Raw genomic sequence first — 13517 nt, 5'->3', positions numbered from 1 at the left:
AAAACTGCAGCTGGGATACGTTGACATTCCCTTATGGAGTACTCTGCATGGTGGTAGCCATGTGGTCTCCAGGCCATTTTCCAGCTAGCCTTGGAGAGCGCTAGGCATGAGATCAATGGAGCACCTGTAGCTGGATGTCTGGCTCCTAACCCACTGTTGTACATACGCCTTCTGGTGGTTTGTGAGGCACGGTTTGATGCCTTGAGCTCTGTATGTTACATCTCATTTCAGTTGCCGTACAGAATCGATGACTATATTGTCCTTCTCCTGGGATTATGGTGTGAAGTGGCATAATATATGGCAGCCGGGCTGGATCCCTCTAGTCTTTTGAGGTACTTTGATAGCTCAGCATTAAATGAGTTTCCGTGGCTGCAGCGCATCTGGACGTTTCTTCCATTGATATAGGATGTCATTGGTCAGTGATCACACAGGAGCTGCCAGCAGCAGATCTTGATGATATGGCCAAGTGCATTCAGTAGGAGGACCTTCCTCAGATGACAATTAATGACCTCAGTGACAGCAGCCGAGGCTGGACGTGTCGGGATTACTGCAGGAGGCCCAGACTCCAGACTGGATAAATTGACATGTTATGAAAATGTTTCCATTCTTTCATCATTTACTTATCAGTAACATGTCTGTTTATCCAGTGATTTCCACAATTCGACAACTTTTATTTTATATTGCAAGAGACATACCGTAGTTTGTAAGATGTTCAGAGACCACTCTGCTTGTCGTCATTCCCCTAGGTCCATGCTCGTGGATTACTGCTGGGAATATACCAGGATGTGGGGAAACAGACGTGCGCTGGATATCCAGGGAGCCAGGGCTTTTATGAGCTGGACGCACAAACCTTCGCTGACTGGGGAGTCGATCTGCTCAAATTTGATGGTTGTAATTATGGGAGTCTGGAGCAGCTAGAAGACGGTGAGAGCGGAAATATTGCATCATTTTAATGTTCTAGACGACAGTGAGAGAGAGGAAATATTGTATCATTCTAATGTTCTAGACGACGGTGAGAGCAGAAATATTGTAGTATTCTAATGTTCTAGAAGACGGTGAGAGAGCGGAAATATTGTATCATTCTAATGTTCTAGACGAGGGTGAGAGGGGAAATATTGTATCATTCTAATGTTCTGGATGACGTGAGAGGGGAAATATTGTATCATTCTAATGTTCTGGATGACGGTGAGAGCGGAAATATTGTATCATTCTAATGTTCTAGAAGACGGTGAGAGAGCAGAAATATTGTATTATTCTAATGTTCTAGAAGACGGTGAGAGGGGAAATATTGTATCATTCTAATGTTCTAGAAGACAGTGAGACAGCGGAAATATTGTATCATTCTAATGTTCTAGACGACGGTGAGAGGGGAAATATTGTATCATTCTAATGTTCTAGACGACGGTGAGAGGGGAAATATTGTATCATTCTAATGTTCTAGAAGATGGCGAGAGAGCGGAAATATTGTATCATTCTAATGTTCTAGACGGTGAGAGAGCGGAAATATTATATTATTCTAATGTTCTAGACGACGGTGAGAGCGGAAATATTGTATCATTCTAATGTTCTAGACGGCGACAGAGCGGAAATATTGAATCATTTTAATGTTGTAGACGACAAATTCTTCAGGATGTCCGCCGGTAAAAGAGACTGTAAAAGGGGCTGTAAAGAGAAGCCTGCACTGGGGTTGTGAATGTGAACTGGGCCCCCTGAAATTGCCGCTGTTCTGCTGATTGAGTTTTCCTTTTATTCCCGTGCATTGTAAAGTTCTGCCCCAGATCATAAAGAAGCACAGAACAAGGGAGGAAAAGCAAACGCACACAGAGGATCTGCTTCTTTATTACCTGGGGCACAACTTCGGGACAGAATGAAGGAAAGCGATTCCCAAGCAGAGCGGTAGCAATTGCACAAGGTTTTAATCCATGTAAATGAAAAATAATTCCAGTGACAGGTCGAGAACCAGTAAAAGCGTGGTCTCATCCCCAGACACGTCGGATGAAGGAGTATTTGCACTAAAAACGTGTCTTTGTGGGGAAAAATACAGCATACAATACTTGCATTTTTAATGCGTTTTTACTTTTTTTATGCTTTCATTTCAGTGAGTAAAAAGACTGCAAACACACAGAATTTACTAAAGAGTCACATGGTTTAAAATGCGCAAGGAAAAAACAGCATATGCATGAAATGTCAGAAATCTGATTCATTTTGTTGGTAGTGTAAAACGCATCTTTTTTATGCATGAAAAACCATTTTGAAAACAAATGCTCTGTGTGCACTAGCCTTAACCATCCTCATAATTGTTATTTCATAAATTAATAGTGCACATGAAAATGCAAAACTGGAATTTATTTGATGAGAGAACTTTGCTTCTTTCTCCTCTGGGACTTATCTTTCCCCCTCAGTTCCTGGGTAAAACCTGTATACATTGATAAAAGATGTTCACTTTATTGAGTTAGGAGAGCACTGGTGATTATAAAATGTTATGATAAGGGGATGAGGAGCTAGAGGCCAACACAGACATCCTTCTGCAAGTTCTCCTGAGGTGGGAGGAGATAGAGGCCAACACAGACATCTTTCTGCAAGTTCTCCTGAGGTGGGAGGAGATAGAGGCCAACACAGACATCTTTCTGCAAGTTCTCCTGAGGTGGGAGGAGATAGAGGCCAACACAGACATCTTTCTGCAAGTTCTCCTGAGGTGGGAGGAGATAGAGGCCAACACAGACATCTTTCTGCAAGTTCTTCTGAGGTAGATGGAGCTAGAGGCCAACACAGGCATCCTGCTACAAGTTCTTCTGAGGTGGGAGGAGATAGAGGCCGACACAGACATCCTTCCTTCTGCAAGTTCTTCTGAGGTAGATGGAGCTAGAGGCCGACACAGACATCCTTCCTTCTGCAAGTTCTTCTGAGGTAGGAGGAGCTAGAAGCTGACACAGACATCCTTCCTTCTGCAAGTTCTTCTGAGGTAGGAGGAGCTAGAAGCTGACACAGGCATCCTGCTGCAAGTTCTCCTGAGGTGGGAGGAGATAGAGGCCGACACAGACATCCTTCTGCAAGTTCTCCTGAGGTGGGAGGAGATAGATGCCGACACAGACATCCTGCTGCAAGTTCTTCTGAGGTGGGAAGAGCTAGAGGCAGACACAGACAGACATCCTTCTGCAAGTTCTCCTGAGGTAAGAGGATCTAGAGGCCAACACAGATATCCTGCTGCAAGTCCTCCTGAGGTGGGAGGAGCTAGAGGCCGACACAGATATCCTGCTGCAAGGAGGAGCTGGACGCCAACACAGACATTCTGCTGCAAGTTCTTCTGAGGTGGGAAGAGCTAGAGGTTGACACAGACATTTTGCTGCAAGTTTTCCTGAGGGGGGAGGAGCTAGGGGCCGACAGACATCCTGCTCCAATTTTCCTCATGTGGGAGGAGCTAGAGGCAGACACAGACATCCTTCTTCAAGTTCTCCTGAGGTGGAAGGAGCTAGAGGCCAACACAGACATTAACCCCTTCACCCCCGGAGCTTTTTCCGTTTTCGTTTTTCGCTCCCCTCCTTCCCAGAGCCATAACTTTTTTATTTTTCCGTCAATTTGGCCATGTGAGGGCTTATTTTTTGCGGGACGAGTTGTACTTTTGAACGACATCATTGGTTTTAGCATGTCGTGTACTAGAAAACGGGAAAAAAATTCCAAGTGCAGTGAAATTGCAAAAAAAAGTGCAATCCCACACTTGTTTTTTGCTTGCCTATTTTGCTAGGTTCACTAAATGCTAAAACTGACCTGCCATTATGATTCTCCAGGTCACTACGAGTTCATAGACACCTAACATGACTAGGTTATTTTTCACCTAAGTGGTGAAAAAAAATTCCAAACTTTGCAAAAAACAAAACAAACTTGCGCCATTTTCCGATACTCGTAGCGTCTCCATTTTTCGTGATCTGGGGTCGGCTGAGGGCTTATTTTTTGCGTGCCGAGCTGGCGTTTTTAATTATAGCATTTTGGTGCAGATACGTTCTTTTGATCGCCCGTTATTGCATTTTAATGCAATGTCGTGGCGACCAAAAAAACGTAAATCTGGCGTTTCTAATTTTTTTCTCATTACGCCATTTAGTGATCAGGTTAATGCTTTTTTTTTATTGATCGGGCGATTCTGAACGCGGCGATACCAAATATGTGTAGGTTGGGTTTTTTTTTTATTGATTTATTTTGATTGGGGCGAAAGGGGGGTGATTTAAACTTTTATATTTTTTTTATTTTTTTCACATTTTTAAAAACTTTTTTTTTTTACTTTTGCCATGCTTCTATAGCCTCCATGGGAGGCTAGAAGCAGGCACAGCCCGATCGGCTCTGCTATGCAGCAGTGATCATAAGATCGCTGCTACACAGCAGATTTGCAGGTGTGCTGTGAGCGCCGACCACAGGGGGGCGCTCACAGCCACCGGCAATCAGTAACCATAGAGGTCTCAAGGACCTCTATGGTTACAATGGAGGAGCATCGCCGACCCCCGATCATGTGACGGGGGTCGGCGATGCGCTCATATCCGGCCGCACGGCCGGATGCGGTAGTTAAATGCCGCTGTCTGCGTTTGACAGCGGCATTTAACTAGTTAATAGGCGCGCGCAGATCGCGATTCTGCTCGCGCCTATTGCGGGCACATGTCAGCTGTTCAAAACAGCTGACATGTCCCGGCTTTGATGTGCGCTCACCGCCGGAGCGCACATCAAAGCGGGGGTCCCGACATGTGACGTACTATACCGTCAGATGTCGGGAAGGGGTTAAGCTATACAAGTTCTCCTGAGGTGAGAGGAGCTGGAGACAGACATTCTGCTGCATGGTCTCCTGAGGTGTGAGGAGCTGGAGAGAGACGGGGACATACTTCTGCAAGTTCTCCTGAAACAGTAGTCTCCATAGAATTTTTTATAAGCAACAACTGGAATCTATTGTCTCAGTAATGGAAACATCTGTATTCACTGAGGCAGATTTTACTCATGTATTGAGTATAAATGATCAGTCCAGAATGAGAAAGAAGCAGATTTCTCTGATAAGATATATTACACAGTTTCACACTTTCACATGAGCTATTGGATTTATGATTAAAAAAACCGATTTCTTTTTATAACTGATTTTGGTGAAGTGCCTACCAATCTAATATGTCCGGGGACTGTGCTGATTCTGATACTTCACTCCCCTCTGCAGTGGGTGCCATCTTTGCCATCAGCTTTCTCCTACCATTTTTTTGAGCTGGAGCTTCATTTTACTGGATTCCCCGTGTCCCACATGCCAAGCCCCCTTGTTGCTTCCAACAAGCTCCTTTCATTTGTTTTCTGTTTCATTTCCATAAGCCTTATTTTGGCCAGAGATATGCAAATCATTGCAACTATTTGAGGGTTTGTTTTCTTTCTTCAGACCAATCGTCTCACTAATCCTAATACCACATCCCATGGTCATGAGGAGCATGATTGGCAGCATGTCACACGCTCACCGGGGCAATATAATATGATCAGCGAGACGATTGATTCGGGGGAGATGACGCCCCTTTGACCAGACAAGGTATTGGAGATTTCCGCCTTCTAGCCCCCAGATAGCAGATGTGGAGCAGAATGTCGTTATTGTGCGGCTCTGCAGTGACCGATGCTGGAACAGGATTATGTCGCTAGGACATGGCCCCGGACATAGGGACTCACTGAACACTGTACTTTCTCCAGCTCTGTGTTTCTTACCTGTCACATGAAGCTTCTGCTGTGGGGTTATAACCAACCAGTGCCTTTTTCTTATATTTTTGCAGGTTACCGCCGCATGTCCATAGCATTGAACCGTACAGGGAGAAATATAATGTATTCTTGTGAGTGGCCATTTTATGCTCGTCGTTTAACAAAGGTATGTGAAAAATAATGCAAAAGAAAGATGTCTCCTCTAATGTGACACAGCCTGCGTGAGATATGGAAGCCATAGCTGTCAGTGATGGCAGTGGTGGATTAAGGACGTGACGGGCAACGTGGGCCTCCCATTCATGTTCGCTTTATCGTTTCCGTTTTTTCCTCCCCTTCTTCCCAGAGCCATAACTCTTTTATTTTTGCTTCCACATAGATGTATGAGGGCTCGTTTTTGTGGGACAAGTTGTAATTTTTAACAACCCCATTCATTTTACCACATAATGTACTCGAAAAAAATTCAAAATGCAGTGAAATTGTAAAAGAAACACAATTCTGACATTGTTTTTTGGGAATTGTTTTTACGGTGTACATTTTGTGGTAAAAATGACCATGTGATATGGTTCTCATCAGTACGATTACGGGGATACCAAACATGTCCAGTTTTTTATTACCGTATATACTTGAGTATAAGCCGACCCCCAGTATATGCCAAGACACCTAATTTTGACACGGAAAACTGGGTAAGCTTATTTACTCGAGTATAAGCCAGGTATGCATTTTCCCCTCATCCCTGTCCTGCTATGTGTGGCTCCCTTGGTCTCCTAATTCTATGCATGGCTGGGCGTCCTCCCCCCTTCTATGCATGGCTCGGCGTCCTCCCCCTTGTATGCAATGCTCGGCGTCCTCCCCCTTCTATGCATGGGTCGGTGTCCTCCCCCTTCTATGCATGGGTCGGTGTCCTCCCCCCTTCTATGCATGGCTCGGCGTCCTCCCCGTTGTATGCAATGCTCGACGTCCTCCCCCTTCTATGCATGGCTAGGCGTCCTCCCCCTTCTATGCATGGCTGGGAGTCCTCCCCCTTCTATGCAAGGCTCGGCGTCCTCCCCCTTGTATGCAATGCTCGGCGTCCTCTCCCTTCTATGCATGGCACGGCATCCTCCCCCGTCCTCCCCTTGCATGCAATGCTTGGCGTCCTCCCCCTTGCATGCAATGCTTGGCGTCCTCCCCTTCCTCCCCCTTGTATGCATGGCTGGGTGTCCTCCCCTTCCTCCCCCTTGTATGCATGGCTAGATGCTCTCCCCCTTCTATGCAAGGCTCGGCGTCCTCCCCCGTCCTCCCCCTTGTATGCATGGCCCTGCGTCCTCCCCCATCATACTCACCCTCCTCACGTGGTCCTGCACGTCCCTGCATCTCCATTGTCCAGTGCCGGCATCTCTCCTCTCTTCTGCTCAGCGGTCATGTGGCACCACTCATTAAGGTAATGAATATGCGCTCCACGCCTATGGGAGTGGAGATGCATACATATTCATTAACTTAATGAGCGGTACCACATGACCGCTGAGCAGAAGAGAGGAGAGCAGCCGGCGCCGGACAATGGAGATGCAGGGACGTGCAGGATCGCACGAGGAGGGTGAGTATGATGTCACAGCCGCCGGCTCCTGCTCCCCTACCCCGCCGGCTGTCTGGCAATGACTCGTGTATAAGCAGAGGGGGGCATTTTCAGCACAAAAAAATGTGCTGAAAATCTCGGCTTATATACGAGTATATATGGTATTTTAGTGGTGAAAAAAAAAATCTGAAGTTTGCAAAAAAAAAATTTGGGGCGCTTTCACCATTTTCCGAGACCTGGAACATTTTTGTTTTTTGACCAATGAAGCTGTATGACTGTTTATTTTTTTTTCGGGGCGAGATGACGTTTTTATTAGTACCATTTTGGGATAGATATGACTGTTTGCAGCATTTTTTGTGGAATTGTAGCAACTAAAAAAATTTAATTTTGGCATTCTTTAATTTTTGCCGTTTACGGTGTTTACCGATCGGGTTAATTGTGTTTAGATTTTGATGGATCTGACTTTGATGAAACACGGCGATACCAAATGTGTATTTTATTTTTCATATCTTTATTTTCACTGGCGGGAAAGACGGGTGATTTGAACTTATTTATTTACAAAAGTTATTTAGCAAATAACTTAAGCATCTCTGCACATAGCAGAAATCACGGTCTCCTGTGAAGCCCGGACAAAGGAGCTCCGTAATGACAGTTATGAAGGTACCGGCTGCCATGTGCCATAACAACCCATTGGCGACCCACAATCACATCACGGGCACGCTGACTGGCGGAAGTAAGCACACGCTCGCTTGTTGGCGGGAGTTAAATGCCTGTCAGAGGTTGACAGCAGCATTTAACAGGCTAACAATCGCAGGCGGAGCTCTGCTTGGGTGCAATTACTACAGGTAATGAGTGCAGAATAGGAGACTTCTAGAAAAACTAACAGGTCTGTGAGAGCCAGAGTTCTTCCCAGTTGGTCAGTGATCAATATTTGCTTCAGTGATCTGAAACCTAGAAGTTTGCTCCAGCATGCTAAGTGCTGAGAGGGGTTAATTGGCCATTTTAAGGGCTAGGTTTTTAGTGAACAACTGAACAGTGGGTGGGCAGCTGTTGACAATGCCTCCTCCCCAGACTTGGGATTAGAAGGTAAATAGTCAGCCTTCTGAGTCATTCAGTATTCAGTCTGGAGCCAGCAGGCCTAGAGAAGTGTTTTTGTTAAACTGTACTGAACTCAGTTGTTTTATCCTGAGCATCCGAAGATACTGTACACCATGTTGTTTTCTTTTCCTGTTTTGGGCAAAGGGCCGTGTTTATTTTTCACTTTGCACTGGTTTATGCCGCGTGTGTATAGTAAGCCAGTTTGATTTAAAGAAACAGTGTACCTGTGTATACCTCCGAGTGAGCCGATCTGTCACAGGGTGTGTGTAATTGTATCTGTATGTGTCTATATCGTTACGAGCTGCAATATGCAGATGTTATTTTGCCGGCTCATCCCTATGTTCAGTGCAGGCTTGTTCACTCTCCTCCTGTAGTGCACTGTATTAGATTAGAGTTTGCTGCCCTTGTGTGGCCATTTATTGATATTACACCTCAAGAACTTTGGCGTTGTGATGATCATTTCTAATTTCTATAATGCCAACATACAGCAGCATGTAAATGTTTGGGCACCTCTGATCAAAATTACTGTTCTAGTTAACAGTTAAGTAAGTTGAAGATGAAATGATCTCTAAAAGACCTAAAGTTAAAGTTGACGCATTTTCTTTGTATTTTAAGCAAACAAAAATATATCACTCAAAATTACAAAAAGGAAAATGAGCCGATGCAAAAGTTTGTGTACCCTGCAACATTAGTACCTAGAAGCACCCCCTTTTGCAAGTATCACAGCTTGGTCTTCCAGACCTTATCTTGACCTACACTGTTCCTGGTAACGGACATTTCTTAATTACATTTCGACCTGAGGAAAGGGCAAGTTGAAAATGCTTTGCTATATTCTTATAGCCTTCTCCTGCTTTGTGGCCTCCACCATTTTCATGTTCAGAGTGCCAGGCAGCTGTTTAGGAGAACACATGGCTGCTGTTTTGTGGCACAAGGTTAGAGGAGGCTGGGTTTCTATAAAGCTGGGAGATTTTGAACACCTGGCCTTTCCTAACAATGATAGTAAACAAGTCATACCCCTAACAAGCTAATTAAGGTCTGAAACCTTGGTCAGTTATCTGAGCACACAAATCTTCAAGGGTGCCCAAACTTTTACATGCCATTGTATCTCGCAGCAGTTTACATTGTATAGGGGATTTGTGCAGACAGTAAAGACCACTGAGGAACGAGACCTAAATCAACTATGTCGTTGTGACTGGCAGCGTTGTTGTTGAGGTGGGTAGCTTTATGGGTTTGGCGGGCGAGACCTCATTGTCGCGGGCAGCATTGGTGTGGTGGTCGACGTCATTGTGGCGGGCAGTGTTGTCGGTGTGGCAGGCGATGTTGTCATTGTGGCGGGCAGTGTTGTCATTGTGGCGGGCAGTGTTGTCGGTGTGGCAGGCGATGTTGTCATTGTGGCGGGCAGTGTTGTCGGTGTGTCAGGCGGTGGCATTGTGGCGGGCAGTGTTGTCGGTGTGGCAGGCGGTGTCATTGTGGCGGGCAGTGTTGTCGTTGAGGCAGGCGGTGTCATTGTGGCGGGCAATGTTGTCGTTGAGGCAGGCGGTGTCATTGTGGCGGGCAATGTTGAGGCATGCAGCATTGTCATTGTGGCGGGCAGTGTTGTCGTTGAGGCAGGCGGTGTAATTGTGGCGGGCAATGTTGTCATTGAGGCAGGCGGTGTTGTTGTGGCAGGCAGTGTTGTCGTTGAGGCAGGCGGTGTCATTGTGGCGGGCAATATTGTTGTTGAGGCAGGCAGTGTTGTCATTGTGGCTGACAGTGTTGTCGTTGACATATATAACAAGAACCTGGCACTCAACTGTTTCTATGCAAGTGGTTTTATTCCATTCCAAGCGGTAATACAGTAACAGTAAAACGTTTCGGTCATAAACAGCGACCTTCATCGGTTACTGTGAATACATATGATATTACAAAATTAATAAATGGAAAAATGGAAAAATACATAAAATAAAGTATATACAAATATTGCATGGCAATAACGAAGTTCAATGGGAAAAAGAAAATTGTGGAGAAGTGAATCCGGACACAGTCGTGAAAGATGATGGACACTGTGGACAAAAATACGTACCATACTGTGAGTGGTAGAGGGGGTGAGTATTTACACCCACGATGACGGGTGAACTAAGATAATTGTTATTAGTATCTGAAATACAATGGTTCTATGCGGGAACGCTTTGCACGGTCCTTGTGATCCAAATATTTTTTTAAATTAAATTCTTCATCAGTTGATGAGGGTGAAGATGTGGCAGGACGACCAAATTCTTCTTGTTCCTCCTGACTGTTCTGCAACCCTTTCATCCTTACTGCTATTTCAAACAGAGCTTCTTTTCCTTTAGTTAGCTGTTGACCATCTAGAAGAATCCGATGCATTGGGTCTACATAAACAGCTGCCAAAAGAATGTTATTTTGTAATAGTAGCTCCTCTCTCCGTTTCATTGATGTAGCAATGCCACTTGCAATTAACCCTCCTCTTTGGGACAGGCGAAACATCAGTTTCTCCACTCCTTTAAGAAAATACCTGGAGTTAAGTCCTCTGCTTGTAATTTTTTAGTCACTGTAAATGGGTGCTCTAGCAATTTTTCCAGCTCAGTCACCTGATTCCACTGACTTTCATTTAGCGTTCGTTGAGGGTTAGCCATGTCTACAAGAAAGGTTTTCAGTTCAACCAAGCGCTGAATCATTAAGTACTGCCCCATCGTGTGGCTTGATCAATAATTGCCCCTTTTCTAGCACGTCTCTTCAAAATTGAGTCAATTTTAGGGGTTCTGGCAACACTAGCCAATTTTCTCACCTTGCCAATCAGTGCAGCAGCATGTCCTTCTTGCAGACTGTCTCTTATAGCCAGCTGTTGCGTATGCACAACACAGCGCATGTGATGAATGAAAGAACGTATTGACACAGTTTCAACAAGATCATCTAAACTATCATGTTGCTGTTCAGCTGAAGCAACTTCAGTTTGCTCCTCAGTTACAATACTGTGTTCCTCTATTTCAAACATTTGTGTCTGTGGACCCAGAATGTTCTTCTAGCTGCTGGTCACCATCATTACTCTCATTCATTAGCTTAATAGTACTTATCATATTTGAAGCATTGTCAGTTACGACAGAAAGAACTTGCTCTTTTTTAAGTTCATAGTCTTGCAGAACCTTTTCCACCAAGACCTGGAGAAACTCCCTGGTGTGATGAGCTTTGGTGTCTTTTACTGCCAATGTCTTGGTAACTATTTCATTTTTGTCACAAACAAATCGGACATTGATGGCAAAATAGTTCACTCTGTGACGTGTGCAGGCATCCATTTTAAGAAACAGAAAGCGTCCCTTGAGAGTTTTTTTTAAGTTCTTCCTTTTGTTTAAAAGCTTCTTCGATTACTAATTTTCTAATACTCTCTCTCCAGAGAAACACCAAGCTTGCGGGCCATTTCCCCATTCAGACACATAAAAGCTGGTCTTGAAAATAATGAAATAGGCACACTATCCTTTACAACAAGCTCTGATCTGTTTTTTTAAATGTATCTACTGTCATTGTCACAGTAACTTTGTCACTGACAAAATATCTTGCAACTGATGGCTGCAAAGTTCTCTGCTCCTTTGTTTGGCTGGAAGAGCTGGGCACTAGTTCATTGGTTTGGATGCAGTCTTTCTGATCCACCAGTACTTCTGGATGAAAGCGCTGTAAATGTCTCTTTAGATTAGAAGCTCTGGTAGGAGCATTTTTATCTTTGCCTGAATATGCACTGATCTTGGCTTCACAGCATTTATTTTCGTCTGGATCATTTGTCATACACTGACAGACATAATGTTTTCTATCTTGAGTGATGGTGAAATGTTCAAATACAGCTGATTTAATGTGACACTTCTTTGACATTCTCAGGTTTTTAATTCTGCATTCACAATCCAAATGACAATTGTTTTTCCTAAAAACAATTGTACAAAATTATTGCCAGGTCGTACAACTGATATAGTGGTCAGTAATACTGTTATTCCTCATGTACTCACTGTTAACTGATGCAAAGTTTGTTGAAAGGACAATACTTCTTACAGTCTTCCTCTTCTGAGTAGCAGCTGTGAGATGCTTGGAAGACGCACACCTAGTAAACATCTAGTCTAGAGGAGGAGCTTTACTACTAAGAATTTGCAACACATTTTCACTTTCAGTTTCATACATTGTAAGCAGGGGGGTTGGGGCACCATGAGGTTAACCAAGTATAAGATTAGATAAGGGCAGTGGAGAACAGTGACACACAAGAAGTAAGGGTACCGTCACACATTGAAATTTTCATCGCTGCGACGGCACGATCCGTGACGTCGCAGCGATCGTATGATCATCGCTCCAGCGTCGTAGACTGCGGTCACACGTTGCAATCACGGCGCTGGAGCGATGCCGAAGTCCCCGGGTAACCAGGGTAAACATCGGGTAACTAAGCGCAGGGCCGCGCTTAGTAACCCGATGTTTACCCTGGTTACAAGCGTAAACGTAAAAAAACAAACAGTACATGCTCACCCGTCGGTGTCCTTCAGGTCCCTTGCAGTCTGCTTCCTGCTCTGAGTGCAGCCGTACAGTGAGAGCAGATCGCAGCACCGCTGCGCTCAGCTCTCACTTTCCGGCCGGCACTCAGAGCAGGAAGCAGACTGCAAGGGACCTGAAGGACACCGACGGGTGAGTATGTACGGTTTGTTTTTTTACGTTTACGCTTGTAACCAGGGTAAACATCGGGTTACTAAGCGCGGCCCTGCGCTTAGTTACCCGATGTTTACCCTGGTTACAAGCGAAGACATCGCTGGATCGCTGTCACACACAACGATCCAGCGATGTCAGCGGGTAATCAAGCGACGAAAGAAAGTTCCATACGATCTGCTACGACGTACGATTCTCAGCAGGGTCCCTGATCGCTGCTGCGTGTCAGACACTGCGATATCGTAACGATATCGCTAGAACGTCACGAATCGTAACGTCGTAGCGATGGAAATTTCAATGTGTGACGGTACCCTAAGAAATGTCTCTATCTCCAGCAGAACTGCTTATCACTTGTTCATAGTTTGATAGAACATATATATATTTGAGTAACATTTATAAAATTCATATGAAAGTTCAATTATGAAATATTAATACATTTTTTTTAAAGCTGGAGTCGGTACATTTCTACCGACTCCGACTCCAACCAAAACTAACTCCGACT

At 44.7% G+C, this 13517-nt stretch overlaps 1 protein-coding gene across 2 annotated transcripts in view; it reads left to right on the top strand.

The window, feature by feature from the left end:
- The window catches only part of GLA (galactosidase alpha), a 75070-nt gene that overhangs the window by 55837 nt on the left and 5716 nt on the right, over positions 1 to 13517 (top strand). For both annotated transcript variants that reach the window (XM_077283314.1, XM_077283313.1), the window contains exons 3-4: positions 747 to 924; positions 5772 to 5863. In XM_077283314.1, the coding sequence (XP_077139429.1) occupies positions 747 to 924; positions 5772 to 5863 (270 nt within the window). The remainder of the gene's footprint in view (positions 1 to 746; positions 925 to 5771; positions 5864 to 13517) is intronic.

This window comes from Ranitomeya variabilis, chromosome 2 (assembly GCF_051348905.1).
Source record: "Ranitomeya variabilis isolate aRanVar5 chromosome 2, aRanVar5.hap1, whole genome shotgun sequence".
NCBI classification, from domain to species: domain Eukaryota; kingdom Metazoa; phylum Chordata; class Amphibia; order Anura; family Dendrobatidae; genus Ranitomeya; species Ranitomeya variabilis.
The sequence above is the reverse complement of the archived record's forward strand: the minus strand, read 5'-3'. Positions and strand labels throughout refer to the sequence as shown.